Raw genomic sequence first — 20,794 nt, 5'->3', positions numbered from 1 at the left:
AACCTATGATTGGGCACCTCGATCCCAAACAGTCAAAAGAACAACTGTATGTAAAACACAGTTTTTGTGTTATCATTTATGAGATTTCCAGCATATTAAAAGATGATACGTACATTCAATTGGTCAAATACAAATGTGGATTATTTACTGTATCAGTAATGTATTTAATGTCTTGCTATTTCTTCAAAATTACAAGGTTCAAGAAAATAGTTTGGTAGATAGACATGGCATTTCTCAGCAGGAAGATCTAGTATTTCTAGTAGCAAAACCATTGGCCAAGAAGTAGTTTTCTTGCTGATTGTTTAGAACCTTGTTTTTTATTGAGGCACTCTTGTTATATGAGGTTCTCTCCTGCAGAGTGCATTTAGGAGTCTCTTCTCAAGTGAGAATTAAAGCCCATTCCCTGACTTATCTCCACCTTCCTATGAGGACAACCACAATGCCTCCCCTGGCCAGTCAACAGTATTCTTTGCCAGGGAGACAGAAGCATCAGAATCTTCCTTCAAGGGTTGACACTCACCTACCAAAGCACTATCAGTATCGTGGGCACAAAAACATCAAAAACTGCTTTCACTAAGATACAGTCTGTGTGAACAGTTACAGTGGGTCAGACTCCTGATGATATTCAATGTGTATCAGTTTTATAAGTACAAAAAAGAGGAAGTTGATTAACTCATGAGTTTCAATATGACAAAGAGATACTCTCTGTCACCTCTGAAGATAATATTCATACTAATGTTATCTATCATGTCTACTCTACAAAGCCCTTTGCCTCAATGATACATTGTGATCTATAAAACAGCCTTGTGAGCAAAACACTATTTATAACACACAATTTACAGATGTAGAAATAGGGTCTCAGGGAGATTAGGTAACTATTCCAAAACACAGCTAAGAAATCAAGTCTTCCATCTCCAAACCCTCAATCCTTTATTATGCTTTAAACCTAGAGACAGCATAGCAGCTAAGAGTATTGACTTTAAGCTGGTGCAGTGGCTCACACCTATAATCCTAGCTACTCAAGAGGCAGAGACTGGGAGGATCATGGTTCAAGGCCAGCCCAGGTGGGAAAGGGAGAGTGTGCAAGACCCCATCTCAACCAATAAAAGCTAGGCGTGGCAGCACACATGTGCCTATCCTTCAAGCTACTCAGGAGGCATAAACTGGAGGACTGTAGTTCAGGCTGGCCTGGGCATAACATGAGATCCTTTATTTAAAAAAAGGGCTGGGGCGTGGCTCAGGTGGTAGAGCATCTGCCGAGCAAGCACAAGACCCTGAGTTCAAACCCCAGTACCACCACCAAAAAGAGTATTGACTATGGAGTCAAACTCCATGAGTTCAAATCTTGCCTCCACCATTGACTCGATTGCTGATATTTTGTCCTGTCTGCATCACTGTCTCCTCATTTGTAAAATGGGAATGGTAAATAGTATCTACTTCCTAGGGTTGTCAGGATGATTAAATGAGTTTATATTTATAAAATATTTATTAAAACATCTGTTTGAGGTGACTGTTAAATTAAAAAATAAAATTAAAATGCCTTATTGCTACTCTGGAAGAAATGTGTCCATGCTTTATCACCAGAAAGCTAAAGCTAAAACATGGGGGAAAATCCTAGATGCAAATCACATTTGCTTTGGTGAAAGAATCAAGGTAGACAAACAGAGCTAACATCACATCTGTAAAGAACAGGTGGAGAAGAAAAATATATGGAAAAGAATGGAGGAAAGAGGGTAAAGGCTAAGTGAGAAAGGAAAAAATGAAGAAGTGTCTGCAGCACAGTAATTTAGAACTGGAAACAGATTTTCTTTTCTGGTATTTTTCAGAAGTTAACACAAGTCCCCATCTTTCCCCAATGATCTGAGAGATATAGGAAATGAACTCTGGATTTCTCTGATCTTTTCTGATTATAGGGTGTGAGGGAGAAAAGAGCTTGGGATTTAGAAGGTCAAGGCCAACCCTACTTCACCATTTATCACATTAGGCAGGCCACTTCATTTCCCTGAAGCTGCCTCGCATCTGTAAAACAATGACGATAATAAACCTGTTATCTCATGAGACACTCCTGGAGATCAGCTAGTGTGTGGACACCTGCTTGGAGATATTAACTCTGTAAATTACTAGATTTACTAAAGAGCTCTCCTTTAAAATTCTGAGGCAGGTGAAGTTAACCAAGTTTAAAAATAAGGGTGAGACATTGTTAAAACAAAAATTGGGTATAATACATCATTGCTCACTGGCTGACCCAGTGTTACAAAAGGAATGTGGCAGCAAGTGGGAACAAAGTGGTTCATCGTTACCAGGTCTCTGTGGATGAAGCTGTTTCGTTCCAGGTACTCCATTCCTTCACAGACATCCTGACACATGCTCAGCAGAACGTCTCTACTGAAATGGCCTTGTCTCTGGCGGAGAAAATTCAGAAGGCAGCCCCGTTCCATGAACTCCGTAACAATATAAATAGGTTTCTGTTGGGTGCATACACCATAGAGCTGTACAAGCTTGGGGTGTGTCAGCTTCCTGGAAGTGAAGACACACACATACACATTTACTACAGGAAAAGAAATCAGCAGGTATATTAGCTAGGGAGGGGCCACTTTTTAATAAAAGGGGAGCTTGGAAGCTAGTAACTTACATCATGACTTTAGCTTCTTCTATAAAGTCCTCCTCACACATGGCACCTTCCCTAATAGCTTTGATGGCCACTTTGTACTGGGCTCGCCACTTGCCAAGCCTCACCACTCCAAACAGTCCACTCCCCAACTCCCTCATAAAGGTCAGCTCGGAAGGGTTAATCTCCCACTTCTCTGTAAAACAGAGGAGAAAGGTCAACAATATATAATAAGGAAAATGACAAGAATCAGTGTAGAAAACAGAAACTCTAACCAAGACCAACCTTAAAATTTTGGAGAATACTATAATAATTACAGGAAAACATAGCAGAGTTGCAACCTCTAGCCTCCACTTAGGGGATGCCCCTTCTAAGCTATTCCAGTCCAAGGACAGGGAACTGAAGAAGACAGGAAGATGCTGCAAAACAGGCTGGCAAAACCACAGCTGAAAGCTCAGGTACTTTTAGAAGACAAATATTTCTCCTTTAGCACTCTTCTCCCTGGGTTGTTTTTCTTTTTCAATGCCATTAAGTTAGGAAGAATTAAACCTACTATTTAAAAGGCTATTGCCAAAAGCAATAAAAATGGTCAGGTTGGGTTATTATCCTTACATTCCTGAGAATAATCAACAAGGCCAGTGAGAGCCAGGAAGGGAGTGATTTATTGCAGATGTATCATGAGAGTGCTTATTTTCTATCCACGCAAAGGTTTCTGTTAAATTATGAATAATAATGAAAAGAGAAAACCTAGGGTTACTATAGCTATAAAGTTTAATCATCTAAAAACTCACACTATTAATTTATAAAAACAATTTCTCTGCATAGAATTCTACACAGCTAAATTTGTCTTGTGATAATGGATTCTTCTCAAGGAAAATTAACCAATGCAACTACAAAACGAGTTACCATAGCTGAAGCCTGCAGTGGTTGGAGCATTCTTCTCCTTTGTACTAACCGGGTACCGAAGCCTTGTGACAAGACCTAGACATCAAAGAAAGTATTGCAGTTGAGTTTTTTCTTAATTATTTTACATGGTCAAAAGCTAAACTAGAAATGTACTTGAAAAATTCAATTATCAATTTTCTGCTCATCTGTGCATATACACAGTTCTGTGCTACATGCTTTCATTCATTTAACAAACTTTCTTTTTAAACACTAGTGCTTATCAAGTACTGTGCTAGCTTTTCTTCTGAGACATTTTAAAGGATATTAAAAGATTTTTTACAATTATTTTCAGCTATTAGATCATGTTCTTCACAAATAAGAAATCTGAACTATGAAAGAGAATTATGTTAGTCTGCTAAAAATTAAAGTGATTCACCTGCATAATTGAAAGTTTGTAATCTTAGCATTAAAATTGGGCCCTAAGATATTAACAACTGGGAATATTAAGTACTGGAAATCAGTGAGGTAAGTTAGATTCTTTAGCCTAAGTTGTTTGTAGCAGTTCAGAAGAAATGGGAGATACCTCTTCTATAAACACCCAGAGCACTCTGTAGCTCCTCTATCACAGCATATCCCATAGTAATTTAAAATTGAGTGTACATCTCTGTCTCCTACCAGGGATAAGATCTGGGAGAATCAGGATCAATGACTATCTAGTCCACTGTACTCTCCCCAAAACTTGGCTTGGTTTCTAGCATGTAGTAGGCACTAAAAACATGTTCGTTGAATGCATTCAGACAGTGGTGAAAATAAAACTTAAACAGGATCAAGAAAGAAAAATAGGAGAATGTGAATGCCAGAAGAGAAGATTACAAAGCATGTAGTACAAAGAAATTCTTGGGGATAAATTCTGTTAAACACAGAATTATAGTATGACCCAGAAAATCCCTCTTAGGCAAATATCCAAAAGAAATGAAAACAGATTTCCATGCAAACACTTGTATACAACCATTCATATCAGCATTATTCATGAAAGCCAAGTGTGGAAACAACCCAAATGCCCAACTGAGGAACAATAAAATACACACATGGATTATTATTATCTGTCAATAAAAAGTGGGTAACTTGTCCAAATTTAGAAATTCCATCTTCCTCAGCATCTTTTTCTAGGGACATATTAGACTTGAGCAGAACACATAAGCCAATTTCAAAGAATGTGCTCTGTAAGTCCATCACAGCAAAAAATATTATTTGGAATTATCTAGAATCCCTAGTGAAACCTTTAGCAATTTCCCCCATAACCTCATTACATCTACAGTTTATGCATACCAGGCTGTGTCTTATTTTCTATATTCAGATGAGGATGACTTTTGTCACAACAGGTGGGTAAGAGGATAACTCTCCAGATTTAGGACTATAGGGGTCAATCTCCTCTCACCATTCACCATTATTACATTAAAGTTGGAACAGTTATTTTATTTAAGAGTTACATGTAAATTAGAATACTGTCCTGAGAATCTGCCCAGTCTACAAATACTGTGTAAGGCTCCGCACGGTGACAAAGAAGTTGTGTGATTCCTTTGTGTCAAGTCCCATGCGTTTTCTATTATCTATTTCAATCAACTTATGGTTCAGGTTTTTTTTTAAAGGGCAACAGAATACTTATACATGATACAACATGGGCAGATGTCAAAAATGTTGTACTGCACCAAAGAATGCAGCCACAACAGACCACAACGGTATGACTCCACTCATGTGAAATGTTCAGAATAGGCAAGTGGATAGAGACAGAAAGTAGGTTAGTGGTTGCTGAGGATGGCCTGGTGAAGGGAGAACATGGGGTGACTGCTAATGGGTACAAGATTCCTTTTGAGGATGATGACAATGCTATGAAATTTAGTTTATGGTGATTGCTGGCATAACTGTAAATATACAAAAAAAACAGACTGTATACTTTCAATTGATGAATTTTATGGTATGTAAATTATATGTCAATAAGTCTTCAGTATCATCTGATTAAAAAAAAGTAAGTAGACTCACAAAAGAACAACAGGCTGTGCAAAGAGAGCCACTGATAAAAAGTTAGAAGTTAATTTTCCATGAATTGGTTAGGTACTTGGCCGTCCTTGGTCAGTTACACCTTTAAAGTCAAATGCTAGAAACCTTGCTATATCATCTTATAGAACCTCAGCGGGGTTTTTATTCTTTTTGTGTGTGTGTGTGTGTCTCTTTTGTTCCCACTCTGGTGCTAAGAGTAGCAGAGACTTGGGAAGACAGAAAGCTAGCGGGAGATGGTTATATGCAATCCGCAATTTACGATGATTTCCCTTACAACTTTTCAGCCTTATCATGGTACAAAAGCGATACACATTCAGTACAGGCCATACTATGAAGTCTGAATTTGGGCCTTTGCCAGGGCTAAGAATTTTCTTGGACTAGCAATATGTGACAAGTTACTCTGTCAAGATGCTTAGCAGCTTTAGTGAACACTGCTCCCAGTCACATGACCGTGAAGGTCAACAACTGATAGCCTACAGTGGTCTGTGTTGCTAAACCATGATGTTTGGTAGGTTAGGTTATATTAAGTGCACTTTGACTTAGGATATTTTCAAGTTACAATGGACCTAGAGGCATCTGTACCCACTCTTTGGAAGCCGACAGTTGAGGATAAAATCCTGGCTCCTCTGGAAGCTTCTCTGACTATTTTAAAATAGACATATCTTTTGGGTTTTATTGTTTTTCTTTATGAAATTGGATCTCACTAAGTTGCCCAAGCTGGCCTCAAACTCCCAGACTCAGCGATGCTCCAGACTTAGCCTCCCAAGTTGCTGGGACTAGAGGCACATGCCAGTGTACCTGACTTAAAATGGACATATCTTTGATTTTAGTTAAGTACCAAGGATATAAAGTACAGAAATGTGAATATTTGCCATTAAAAGAACTCATGTCCTAAGGCAGAAACAGATTTTTGTGAAACCTGATGTTATTTCTCATTTTTCTCTGGACGTGTCACTTTCTTAACAAACAGTAACTATAAACTAATCACACTCCACAATTAACTACAAAATAAAACTGCTCAAAGAAGAGTTCGTTATATTTCACCACTTTAATCACTAGCTAATTTGCAGTAGGTGTGGACAGCTCACTCACCTGCTGCGTTGTGCTTATGATATTCGATAATCTCAGGAATTGAACCAAAAGCATGCTTTTCCGCCAGGTAATACTTCTTTGGAGATGTTACTGTTTCCTTTATGTGATAATGCCTGAAACCTGATGAACTTTCCCTACAACAAAAATCGACTGTGTTACAACCAAGTAATGTAACCACTCTTAGTTGCTTTCTCTCCCGGTGTAGCCCCTTCTGTTCCCAGCACAAATCTTATTTTCCCATGTTCTTTTTAGCTTTGCCTTTCACATTGACAAGTGGAAGTTCTGAAAAGTGGTCACCAGCAATATACTCGGCCCCTTGCATAGAATGAGAAAGAGGACATTTACCAGTGCATTCAGCAACAACAGAAATTTTTTGTTGTTGTTTTTGTTTTGGGGGTACTGAAGTTTGAACTCGGGGCTTTGTGCTTGCTAGGCAGGCACTTTATAGTTTAAGCCACACCTCTGGCCCTGGAAAGTCTTTAAGTAGCCATTGGTTGCTATCAATTTCAAGTGTCTAGAGCACTTGCAATTCTGAAACTGAATAAATTTGGCTTATAAATGTCACCCACTCCTTCAGGTGCCGTTCTAGAACACAGATCTTCTCTAGTCATATCTTGCTAAAAATGTTTCCAGGATGATTCCCACTTCTGCAGGGATAAAGTTTGGACCTGACATTGAAATGACCCGGCTTCTGCTTCTGCTTCTCAGGCCTCTCTCCCTTCCTCCACTCTCTCTCTCCCATTCTACAATTTTTCAGTTCCTTGAACTCTCTCACTCCTGGTCTATGCAGTTACCTGAGTCAGAAACACAGAGATCTCTTACCTCCAGTGTTTCTCCCTTGCCTGTGAGGCCTCAGCTTGGATGTTACTTAGGACAACATTTATGAATAATTCACATTTGTCTGGTTATATCCTCCTGCTCACCACACACACACACACACACACACACACACGCACGTGCGCTCTGCCCTTCTACCATAGCACTTACTCATATACTTCCACACCTGCCTGTTAGCCTGTCTGTGACCCCCACTAAGCTACTGGAGGGCAGGGTCTTTGCCTACTTTGCTCACTGTGGTATCCTTAGTGTGCAGCTAGGCACATAATAATTATTTGATTATTAGGATGTTCTTAAAGTTCCTACAGCTATCCCCAACAAGTTTCTAGAAAACTATGGGGGAACTGAAAATATGAATACAAAAATAATGCAGACTTTAGAACTCAAGTTTGGTTTTCTTTCTTAAGGATGAAATGCAGCATCTTCTTTTTTTTTTAATTTTTATTTTTTATTATTTACATGTGCATACAATGCTTGGGTCATTTCTCCCCCCTGCCCCCACCCCCTCCCTTACCACCTACTCCGCCCCCTCCCTCTCCCCCCCTCAATACCCAGCAGAAACTATTTTGCCCTTATTTCTAATTTTGTTGTAGAGAGAGTATAAGCAATAATAGGAAGGAACAAGGGTTTTTGCTAGTTGAGATAAGGATAGCTATACAGAGAGTTGACTCACATTAATTTCCTGAAATGCAGCATCTTCTTTTGAAAATTAGTAATACATACAAACAATACAGGCAGTTCACACAAAATCTCTAAATAAATTAAAAAAAAAAAACATAAAACAGAGCAGGATTACTTACCCTCCAAACTTTGTATAAAGGGAGACTGTGTACAAGCCTGGTTGACTTGAGTCCCTTACCATAAAACCACCTTCTTTATCCTAAAATCCAAGTTAAGAAATTTAGTTTTTACTGCAATGACTAATATTGATACCACAGAGAAGATTCAAAAACACAGCCTTATAGTTTCAAGATTATTATCCTTTGTCTAGAAAATCTGCTTTGAAGACGCACAACTTACCAGAGCTCACTCCTTGGCTTCTCCCATCCATATGACTCCACCTCAGACTACGGGGCTGTGAGACTAAAGAAACAACTCACATTTCCCCCAACTGCAAATTCACGCGCGCACACACGCAGACATTTCAATAGGAGAAGCTCTCAAGGCTCTTCCAGACATGAAAGAGTCTTGTACGTGTGGGAAAAGTCACTGAAAAGCATTTTTTTTTTTAGCTGTCGATCCTCTTGCCTCCAACCCCCAGTTGTAATCCAGTGCGGGGATTACAGACCTGAAAAACTGCACCCAGCATCAAATGTATTTCTTAATAATTAGACTTCATTTCATTCATTTTTCACATTTGCTATAAGCTTTGAATCCTGATTTAACATCATTTTCTATCCACATAGCATTTTTCCTGTAAATATCTCTTTCTGTAAATATCTTAGTCTTTATAAGAAGGTACTTAAATGTCCTTCATTCCTCCAGGATTTGATATTAACTATCACTCCTTACAGAAGGAGAGATAGAGGTACAAGGAAATTAAATAGAGAAAATCAAAAGTTGGAAACAACACTGAATGAATTATGAATAAATCCTCAACAGGTTCCAAACTGAAGAGCAAGAAATAGAATTTACAAACCTCAAGTTCTTCTCTACCAACCACACACATCCAATCTTTAGCATCTAATTACTATTCTTATGCTTATTCATAGTATTAGTTCCATTTAATTCATGGAATTAAATAAAATCCCACAAATATATTTGATAAGAATAAATAGGGACAATAATTATAATAGTTGATTGACCAGAATGAAATAGAATAGCTGCCCATTTATTGAAAACCTATTCTGCTCTAATATGTTTTAATATGTGAAAGTATTGAACCCTCAAAACAGTCCTATAAAGTATGTATTCCTGTTATTCCTGCTTTACTTCACAGGTAAGGAAAGTGGGCACGGAAAGGTTGGAAAATTTCCCTCATGTTACATAGCTAGTAAGTAGAGAGCCAGGATGTGGACACAGGTCAGCTTGCTACCCACTCTCCTACAGCTAGCCTCATTTGTGGGGTCTCTAGGGAGGCACATAAGAATTCTATAGGGATGGAATAGGTAGGTGTAATTCAAAAGAACAAAACCACCTGTTTTTGCTTTTGTCACATAACCGATGGAAACAAGTACCCAACAAAACCTTGACTGGTGGTAATATGCAGGACAAAAAATGAGAAGAATGGATTTAAGACCTGGAACTATTACTAAACAGAACTAGATCACAAAAGCAGGGAATTGTAGAGGTCATCTTCTGATCCAACCTTCTTATCTTACGGGTGGAAAATGAGGCCTAGAAAAGTCGCACTCAGGTCTCCTTTAGCTCAGTGCAGAGTTTTCTCTATACTGCACTGTGTCCTTTCATTTCTCTTTGAAGTATGACAATTTCAGGACATTTACTTCTATAGACAAATAAACTTCTAAAATTTCATTTGTTAAAAGCAGCACATAGTATTAATGTAAATTATTCTAAAATAAATAACTTAAAGCAAAAAGAAAACATACTTAAATACTAAAGTCAAGAAAGCAAGTGATAAATCGGTGAGAAAAAAGAAAACACTGTACATGTGTAGCTATTACCCATTGTTATGGGTTTGACTGTATCCTCCCCTCTCCCCCCAAAAGTTGGGAGAACTAAGCTCCAGTACTTCAGAGTGTGAGCTTATTTTGAGATAGGTGTGTACAGAGGTCATCAAGTTAGAATGAAGTCATTAGGGTAGGTTCTTATTCAATATGACTGGAGTCCTTATTAAAGAGGAAATTTGGATGCAGAGACAGACTAGCACAGAGGGAAGAAACAGGGAGAGAACAGCTGCCCCAAGCTAAGGAGAAAGGCCTAGAAGAGTTCCTCCTGTCACAGCCTCAGAAGGAACCAATTCTATCAGCACCTTGACTTTGGATTTTGATCCTCCATGACTGTGAGACAAAGTGGCTCTGTGGGAAAAGCCACTCATCTGTGGCATTTTATTATTGAAGCCCAGTAACATAACACCAAGAGTCTCTTCTAAGTGATGTGAAAAAACAAACACCCACAGTTTACATGATGGTATTTTTTAGGTTTCAGGAACAGGTATGTGGAATCACAATTTAAAGATCCATTGAAATTCATTTGTGCTGAAACTGAATCCACAAAATAAGGACAAATACTTACTTCACTTCTGAGGAGTTGCTCTGCCTTGCTTCTGTTTGTATTTCTGCAATACCATCTGAAGAGAAAAAGATACACCTAAGGTTTCAGATTTTTTTTAATTAATTTTTATTCTTAGTAGGATTAAAGGAATACAGCTCATTAATAATAAATACAATAAAAAAAGAACAAGACACCTCAGTAGACAGCCAGTAACATTTTGATCATGGGCCTGACTTTTTTTGCCCATACTTTATGAAAATATGTACGTATGCCCACATCCTTACTGCTTTAAGTTAAGTGGGATGAAGTTCTACTTTATATAACAATGTCACATAATAGATACACAAATCAACTTAGTTCTCTGTGTCTTGGTATAGATGTGTCATAATTTATTAAAGCCATTCTTCATTATTTAACATCAACATCATTTCCAATGTTTCCCTATTATAATCAAAGCAAGAATGAATTTTATTCCACTGACCCAAACAAATGGGAAATGTCACTTTACATTATTGATGGAAATTCAAATTAAATCTTATTCCAAGCTTCCATCCCACCAACATCTCAAATCATTATAGTGACTCTTTACTGAATTTCATGAAGGCCCCAAGTATCAAGAGAAAAAGATCAATACCTAAGAGCAGCCCACCCGGGTCTCCCAGACTTGCTGGTTTTCTACACCACCCAATCCCCTGTGGCCCCCCACCTTTCCTATGCCACCCACTCAAAGCCTTTATCTTACATGTTTTCCTCTACAGGTCATTTCATTTCTGCCAACTTCTTCCTTTAACATCTTTCCTCATATTAACCATCCCAGTGAACCTGCTTTCCTTTCTGGCGGGGGTTTCTCTAATCCTCTCCTCCCTTACTAACTGTTCTCTGGGTGTGGAGGTCAGAGCTAGGTTCCTGACAGCCCTGGGAGCCTGGGCTTGGCAGTCCTGGGTCCAGAAAAGGGCAGCTGTGGCCAGGGATCCTCATGAACCCAAGCAAACAGAATTGATTCAACAGCTGGCAGAAGGCTTTTTTTTTAAGATATGGAGACATGGAATATGTGTTACAGGATGGGCTATTTCAAAAACAAAAGAAAGTAAAACATAGCAGGAAGACGGGAGAAGAGAAGAACTCTCCCTTCCCACACTGGGGACGGCCTTCCCCTTGTCATCCGTTTCAGCATGGCACAAGGCCTTGTGAAATTCCTGGCTCTGATGCAGAATGCTTAGTGAACGCCCACACGGAGACCACACGCAGCAGGTTCAGAGTCAAGAGAGAGGAGGAAAATCCCTTAAAGACATCAAATTTCCAAATGAAGATACAACCAAAAATCGCATGCCTGTGAATCAGAAACTCAACAACTGAAGATCCTTCCTTGAAATCCTATGCCCTCCTGCTATGATTGCTTAGTCCTCAGTCCTAGCACTATAAACTAGGTTCAAGTGGTCAACTTTTAGCACTTCCCCTATTTCTAAGGTTTATACTGTATTCTCCTAAAACTTACTTAAAAGCAGAAATGCTACTTGATTTATATTTATATTATTTAAATGCATCACTTAATGTATAATGCATCTTGCATCACTCCATGAGAAGGAACCCTTCAGAGACATGTATCAGGCAATTTCTTGTTGTGCAGACATCATGGAGTGTACTTTCACAAACCTAGGGGTGGCGTAGCCTAGGTACAGGTAGGCTCTGTGACCTCAGAATCACCACAAGAACGTTTAGTACATGTTAGTCTAGTGTAAAAACCTGGCCATGCATGGCTACTGTGCATAAAAACAGTACAACTTCTTTGGAAAGTAATCTGACAATGTATGTCAGGAGTCTTAACAAAACAAAGTGCATACATTCAGTCTTTTGGCAGGATGAGATTTTTAGAGATCTAGTTCAAAACAATAAGCATGGTTATCCTAGTTATTTTTATATAGCAAAGATACTAAAAAAAAAGAAAAACAAAAAAACTAGTGCCTTACAAACAAGGAAGTGATTATGTAAACTGGTGTGCATATACCAGGACCTATTGTGATAGCACCTAAGATAAGAACTCAGTAAATACTTAATGAATTTATGACTGCATAAAATACAATGCAGTTATGAAAATATGTTCAAAGCACATGTAATGGCAAAGAGAAAACAATAATACACTGTTAAGTGGAAAAAGATATAAAACAATACATATAGCATGAGTCTACCTCTTTAAAAATAGTAAAAAGAGCAGGGGGAGGGTAAAAAGGAAAGGTGAGGGAGGGTGAATAGGGGGAATGTATTTTGCATTCATATATGAAAATAGAATAATGAAAACTGTTGAAATTGTCCTAAGAAGAGAGAGAATGATGGAGGGTATAAATCTAATTAAAATATATTTTGAGCATCTATGTAAATGTCACAATGTATCTCCCCTATACAACTATTATATGCTAATACAAAATAAGTTTTAAGAAATCAACCTGAAAGAGAGGAACTGCAGTAGGAAAGGAACTTGAGACATCAGAGCCAAATGCAGTTGACCTCATGGTACCTTGATTCTACCAAAAGAACTACAAAACACATTTTGAGATGGACATGGGGCGGTAGGAATTCTTAACACACAGAAAGTATGGTTAATTTTGTTACACATAACAGGGCCACTGTGGCATTAGGTAACAAACTGTGTATGGAATTACGTTCTGTAAGTAAATGTCCTCTTTCTCTTTTGGAGACACATTAAAAAATGTAGGGGAAAGGTGACTTGGTGTATGAGACTTTAAATACTTCAGCAAAATATATAAGCTGGGAGAGAGACCTGAAGGGGGATATACAATCTGCAAGATGGATATTTGAGGTAGAGGGAATTTCTGCTTTTGATAAATTTAAAATTTCTTGCAAAAAATGGTCTATGGAATTATTACATGAATCTGTTCAAAACTATCTTAATATAAAATTATTACATCTTATATTGTCTAATGTTTTTTTACTTCTAATATCTGTTTAAAAATCATAAGATTCAACTTAAACATGTTTCCTCAAAAGAATCTCCAAAATAATCCAAAAAAACCATGCATGTCCAATTACAATATATTAACCCAACTACAAACCCCACACTTTTTAATACTAGAGAAAGGCTAAGAAATTCTGAAGATTTATTAGAAATATGATAGAGAACTATTAGCACAGTTCTTTGAGGTCTAGAAAGTGTATAATTCCTAAATAGCAACACAAGTTTGTTTAAAATGACTGAAAATGTGTGAAAATTCCTGGCAAATGAATTTTAAAGCATTTATAGATCTTATATTTAAAGCCTTGTTTTTTTAATCATTGTTTATAAAAGCATTTTGTAAGTTAGAGATATAGTTTCCCAACTTCAGGAATATTAAATTAAATGTATTTCTTTCTAAATGCATCTTATTCAGAAATAATACATATACATTTAAATTAAAAATCTTAATTCCTGTAAAACTTTTTACATCTCCATTTACTTGGCTGTTTAAGCACATATGCAGTATTTTTATCTCTAAGCAAGACCCACAAACAAACAAACTAAACATCTCAGGCTCTCAAAATATATTGATTTAGATAAAATCGATGAATTTACTATTTACCAAACTATATTAAAGGATAGTTCACCAAAAAAAAAAAAAAAGTAGAAGACTGAAAGAAAATATACAAATGTTGATGGCAGTCAGCTCTGAATTAGGCGTAAGTTTTCTTATTAATCTTTTTTTCTATTTTCAATGTAAAAGGACACTCAGAAATGTTTTTCCTGTACCTTAAGTGAATGAATAATGATCTGTATTTCAAAATCTGCTAAGCTCTGACTTGTTTAAAATCAATTCAATTGTGTCTGCTTAGCTAATTCCATTCACACATGGCATCTTCAGGATAAATGTATCATAGAGACTAACTGCCACAGTTTTTTACACCAGATTAAGTTGTAACCACCTTCTAAAGATAATGAAAGCTACCCATTAATCTTCAATATGTCATACTAATTAGGAAAATGAAAACACTTTCTGGTTTTCCACACTCACAAAATAAACATTTACTTACTCATATTGATCTAAGTTGTTTGATTTCTTTCCTGTTACATAGTTACTTGGGATATATCCTTCACTCCTATAAGCAAGAAAAATAAGTAAACAGAAATTGCTTTACTGAGAGGTTAAAGAAAGACAACTGACTTTCTGACATAACTGAGGCATACACCGTTCAAAGCTTATAAGAAAAACTCGCTAACTCCCTACTACTCAATGTACCTGTATTACTTGACACTTTACAAAGCTCTTCCACATTTGATCCTCACGAAAATTCTGGGGTAGGCAGACATCATTATATCCCTTTTCTGGTGAGGAGGCCAAGGCTCAGAAAGCTGAAGGTGCATTCTCAAAGTCCCAAAGTTAGCAGGCAATACGGCCAGAACTTGAACTCTGAACTGTGACCAGGTGCAGTGGGCACGCCAACATTCCATGATACTGCTCCAAAATTCACAAGTGGCAGAGATTTTAAAGAATCTATTGCTTCACAAAAGCAAAAGTGCTGGGTAACACCACCACTCTAATGCCTCGACAATTGTTGTAGGATGGCTTCATAAAGGGCAGTCCTGCCCTCTGCATTGGTGCCACTGGGGCACTTGTTAAAAAGGTAGATTCCTCAGTCATAACCCAAGAGATGTGAACTGAGCAGACCTATGTGGGGCAAGGGACCTTTGGTTTGATCTCAGATGACAAGTACACACACTGTGGTTTAAGAAGCACTCCTGTGATAATAGGAGCCAAGATTTTCAGCACAGAAAAGAAACACATAAATTTGTATTTGAACCATCAGTAAGAACTACAAACACATACACACACACACACACACACACACACACACACACACTACTCTCTACTGAGAAAGGCCAGAAGCCATGACGATCCAAAAGCAATTAGAATCCTTGTAGCCCACTTGTTGGCTCTGAACATTGTATCTGACAGAAGAAGACAAAATTCCTTGGGAAAAATGTCAAGCTGCAGGTTTGGTGCAACATGAATTTGAGCAATTGTACTGAGCCCAGAAGGCTAAGAAAGACTAATGAGGTCCTCGACCAAAATCCCAAAAGCAGCTACCTACCACTAACCTAACATGGGACAATTCAAGCAAGTAGCCCAAAACCTAATTATATAAGCATCTGTACCACTAAAAAACAACAACAACAACAACAAAAAAAAAAACCCAGAGAGGTCAGTCATCAACTCCTAGTTCTGAAAATTGGTAACAGTTAAGGATCAAAATTTGATCTTCCCTTTCCAGCTTTCCATGCCCTGCCACATTCTGACAGACAGTGCTACATCCAAGCCTGGCCTTTCCTATCATCAGGAAGGAGCATTGGTCAAGCTGGAGAAAAAGCTGGATTTTATTTACCAGATTGTCAGCCTGATTTATAATGACAAATAATGCTTGCTGTTTAATTTTCCACGTGTGTGTGTGTGTGTGTGTGTATATATATGTTTTTACACACCCACATACATATATACATATATAAAAAGAAGTGAGAGAGAAATTCAAGTGACAAAGAGGCTCCCTTATACATATGCACATATACATGCACACATACATCGAAACAGAGAGATTCTAAGAAAATTACTACAGATTATTTCGTAGAAAACTTTAAGATTATTGGGTGGGGGGGTGTAGCTCAGTGGCAGTGTGGCTGCCTACCATGTGTGAGGCCCTGATGCAATCCTTAGCATAGAAAAAAATGAAAAGAAAAAGAAGGAAAAAAATAGAAAAATCTGAGTTTACTGACTGCAGGAGAGACAAAACATAAAATAGTAATTTTTCTATGGTTCAACTATAAAAAATTATACATACAATGAATGAGTAAGAGACCAATCTATTGTATTTTAACTTCTGGAAAGAAGTGATTGATCAATTTGCATTTATTGAGTGATCACTAAGAATCCACTGTGACACTGCAAAGTAATAATGTGTACTTTAATTTCTGGCCAACGGAACTAGTCTCAATACAACTAATTCCAGCTAACACAATTTTTCCTCAACACTTAACTCCCATCCCCTCCCACCTGCATGTCATACAGACAGAGTGGGAACACTTACCCATATTTATCTCTTGCTTTCCACCAGTGGACATCATTCTTTTCCAGTATGATATACTCTTGGCCTCTCTCCAATCTGAGGTCATGTGCTTCTGTTGCTTGGAAATCATACATTGCTACAACTATTTCTTCACTATTATCTTCTTCTTCAGGAGGAATAGGTGGAGGAGGCCTTCTCTAAGTAAAAAAGTAACATTTGAAAGTTCACTCATATATTTGAAACTGATCAGACAGCTAAACAATAAAACACTAAAGGGTTCACATATCGCCATAGAGCAACACTGAAACCACAAGTCTAAACTAAGTCACCTCATGTACTCTGGGGAACCCTCCAAATGTTTGATGGTATTGATGCTACTGGACTTCTGGGATTTAAAATACAGGGGATGAGTCAAAACTGTCTCTAAACAATAAAAGATGTTCTCTCAGAAGTTATCTCAGGGATAACTTCCTAGGGAGTAGAAAACAGAAGGACTAGAGATTGACCCACACCACCACTGAACTGGCCAGCAATGAGGGACAGTGCACCATGGAGTCTTTGTACAGGCCTCCCACTCAAAAAATTTGCACTTCTTTAGGTCTATGATGTGCAAGGAACATGCTTACGATCCAACACACTTTTCCTTATTTATTCTTAACACTGCTCCCAGGAAGTAGAGGAAGTATGATTGTGTTAACAATCCTCCCAAAGACACTCATGACAGATTCACAACAGCTCAGGTCCTGACAGGGTCTCAAGTGCATTGTTTTTCTGCCCTACCCCACTCCTCAAAAGCATATCATCCTTTCTATACCATGGTCTTAAGACTGAAATATTCCTTTAATGTCCCAGATCTTTCATACAACTCCGTAAGCCAAACTACAAGCAAAATGGCAGATAATAGGACCTCACTAATAAAAATCTATACTGTTAAACTGACATTATTTGACACCAAGAACAATTCAAATAAGACATAGCATATATCTGCTCCTAAGATAGTCCTGGGGGAAAACAGTGTTACATGAATAAATATAATCATATCTAATAAAGTACAAACTCTTACAAAATGTAAAGATGCAAAGGCTGAAAAACTTCAGACTTAACTCCCAAAAGTGAAAGACCACCTACCTTCTTTCTTTCTGGTGCAGGGGGTAGAGCTTTTCTTACACCTGAAAATACCAACAACAAAAGTAAGTCAACATGCTATCTGCCAAGTAAGGATAAGACATAAGACATTAGTGGTGGAACAATAAGGATAAACACATAGAGAGGGGACACGCTCTGCCCAACTCAGGTGTGTGCTGCTAGCATCACAGTCTCTGTATCCCCACCACTGAACAAATGGTCTCAACTATGCAAAAATAAACTGGGACTAGGGTGTAACTCGGTGGTGGACAAGTACTTAGCATGCTTGAGGCCCTTGGTTTGATCTCCAGTACCATAGTAAACAAATGAACAAACTGAATTAAAGAATTCCCCCTTATCTATAATTTCACTTTCTAAAGTTTCAGTTACTCTCGTGGTATAAAAATATTAAATGGAAAAAAAATAAACAATGGGTAAGTTTAAAATTACACATACTCCAGAGGTGCGTGATAGCACCTGTCACTGTCCTGCTTGGTCCCTTCCAGGACATAAATCATCCCTTTGTCTGGCATATCTATGCTACATCCACTACCCACCCCATTAGTCACTTAGCTGTGGTGGTTATCAGATCAACTGTGGCGACATCATGGTGCTGTGGTCTACCAACCCTGACTCCACTGGCCTCAGGTGCAAGAGGAGTGATGTAGAAATTTGGATGTGCCAAGAAGAAGCTGCAAAGTGCTTTCTTTAAGTGAAAAACTGAAAGTGCTCCACTTAGTAAAGAAAGGAAACAAAGTCATTATGCTGAGGTTTCTAAGACCTATGATTCAGTAAGAAATAGAGAGAGGGCTGGCTGAGTGGCTCAAGTGGAAAAGCATCTGCCTAGCAAGCGTGAGGCCTTGAGTTCAAACCCCAGTACAACAACAAAAAAAAAAAAAAAAGAAAGAAAAAGAAATAAAGAGGCGGCCTATTCACATAACTTCCATTATACCACATCGTTATAACCATTTTATTAGTAGGTAAGTTTGTTAATTTCTTACTGTGCCTAAATTACAAATTAAACTTCATGACAGGTATATATGTATAGGAATAAAACCAAGGTATACATAAGGTTCAGTACTATCAGTTATTTCAAGCACCCACTGAGGATCTTGGGGTGTACCCCCTGTGGATAAGGGGGACTACTGAAATGACAACACTGAGAAATGAATAAACTCTGGCAATCTGTCCCTTTCCCCATAGCCCTACAGTTTTGACTGGCACATGGGTACCCAAGCCATATGGACATAGGATAAATTTCTAACCAAAGGGCTCTGTGTACCAATAAATGGGCTGTGCCATTTTTAGACCTTGTCCCTTAAAGAACTTCTTGTGGGCATCCTTGACCCCTTTCTTGCTTTCTGTTGCCAGAAAGAGGGAGATGCTGCAGCTGGCACAATGTCGGGAAACACCTGCAGGACTACTCCTGCCAGCCCTGGAAGTTATCTACCTCTGGTGTTATTACAGGAGGCAAAACCAAATTTCTCCTTAAGTCACTGTAACATCTGGGTCTCTCACAGCAGGTTAACCTGTGCCTTATCTAATCCTAAATGCTATGAAATTGAAAAAACAGGAAACAATACCAGCCTTGGAAACATGGTCCTTTCTCTTTAATGTGCTGAGTTAATGTTAAAAATCCAAGGAGAATCGGGGCAGAGAGGCTCATAGGATTGAGAGCTATCCTGTAATGCAGCATCGGCCAAATAGCCACCTGTTCATCTCCAGAGGTAGTTTTAAGCAATACTGGAGTTTAAACTCAGGGCTTCATACTTGCGAGGCAGGCTCTCTACTACTTGAAACATGCCTCTATACCTTGTTGCTTTGATTATTTTAGAGATGCAATCTCTCTTTTTGCCCAGGTCAGCCTGGGCTGTGATCCTCCTATTTTATACTTGCTGGGATGACAGGCACGTACCATCACACTTTTTTTCTGCCAGGACTGGCCTGGAAGTGCAATTCTCCCAACCTCAGGCTCCCATGTAGCCAGGATTACAGGTGTGTGTCACCAACTATTCAATTGATTCTGATTGACATGACATGGCGCCATCAGGAATAGAAGTACAGGTTACTCATCATCCTACAGCACTAGTAATTTTGAGTCTCTGGGTATCTTTTGTTTGTCTTTGTTTTTTAAGACTGGGACCAGGCTCGCCTCAAACTTGTGATCCTCCTGCCTCGGCCTCTCAAGTACTGAGATCATACTACCACATACAGCAGAGTCTCTGCATCTTTTTGACTTATAACTCAGAACTTCTCATTTCCAGAATTTATAAGGGTCTTTGTGTTAAAATTAACCCTAGGCATTTTTATTTGTCTGAATATTTACACAGGAGCATTACTATGATGCCTTACTGATCTGACAGATGGGGAAGCCACTACTAACTTCATACCACTAAGACCCATCAAAATGAGACTGGTCCCACCACGACTGCAGTGCACTGTTCTACGGGGTTTCCAGCTTCACTTCTGGGAAGAGTTTGTTGACAAATACATGAACATTTAATGAAGAAAAGCTGCTGCTGATGCCAGATCAGGTTCACACTTTTAATAATCACTTTTAACTGGCTTCATTGCTGTGATAAAAGTCCCCCAAAGGAGATCTTTAGATGCCAGAAGGTCTCACTGCTAACAAAATACAATTATTCTTGTAAAGTATACCTGTCCTACATTTATGCTTCTCTACAAAGTGTGCCGCACTTCATCAAAATCATGTCACTTTCTCACGATATCAATGATACGCTTATTTTGAGCACAAAATAATTAGAGGATAAGATAAATACTTACTACTCTCAAAAAGATTATATTTTTCACATCCCGGTGCTAGTTTTTCAGTTTGTCTGCAACACTGATAACTTCCATCTGCCCAGAACTTAGGGTGATATTTAACCATAATGTTATTGTTGTTCTTTATCTCTGTAATTCACAGACACATTAATGGTTAGTGTAATGAAACGCACTACGATGTGCCTG

General features: G+C 38.3%; 1 protein-coding gene across 9 annotated transcripts in view; it reads right to left on the bottom strand.

The window, feature by feature from the left end:
* Tec (tec protein tyrosine kinase) overlaps positions 1 to 20,794 on the bottom strand; it is a 174,264-nt gene that overhangs the window by 25,637 nt on the left and 127,833 nt on the right. For 6 of the 9 annotated variants that reach the window (XR_012435812.1, XM_074042304.1, XM_074042302.1 and 3 more), the window contains 10 exons: positions 20,609 to 20,737; positions 17,828 to 17,868; positions 16,721 to 16,896; positions 14,675 to 14,740; positions 10,676 to 10,730; positions 8,281 to 8,360; positions 6,644 to 6,777; positions 3,515 to 3,589; positions 2,633 to 2,804; positions 2,301 to 2,517 (listed from right to left, as the gene is read on the bottom strand). Coding sequence is in view for 8 of the 9 variants with exons in the window: in XM_074042304.1 (XP_073898405.1) it covers positions 2,301 to 2,517; positions 2,633 to 2,804; positions 3,515 to 3,589; positions 6,644 to 6,777; positions 8,281 to 8,360; positions 10,676 to 10,730; positions 14,675 to 14,740; positions 16,721 to 16,896; positions 17,828 to 17,868; positions 20,609 to 20,737 (1,145 nt within the window). In the remaining variant the exon portion in view is untranslated. The remainder of the gene's footprint in view (positions 1 to 2,300; positions 2,518 to 2,632; positions 2,805 to 3,514; positions 3,590 to 6,643; positions 6,778 to 8,280; positions 8,361 to 10,675; positions 10,731 to 14,674; positions 14,741 to 16,720; positions 16,897 to 17,827; positions 17,869 to 20,608; positions 20,738 to 20,794) is intronic. The other 3 variants (XM_074042309.1, XM_074042310.1, XM_074042307.1) reach the window with 2 other exon arrangements.

This window comes from Castor canadensis, chromosome 9 (genome assembly GCF_047511655.1).
Source record: "Castor canadensis chromosome 9, mCasCan1.hap1v2, whole genome shotgun sequence".
Classification (NCBI taxonomy): domain Eukaryota; kingdom Metazoa; phylum Chordata; class Mammalia; order Rodentia; family Castoridae; genus Castor; species Castor canadensis.
The sequence above is the reverse complement of the archived record's forward strand: the minus strand, read 5'-3'. Positions and strand labels throughout refer to the sequence as shown.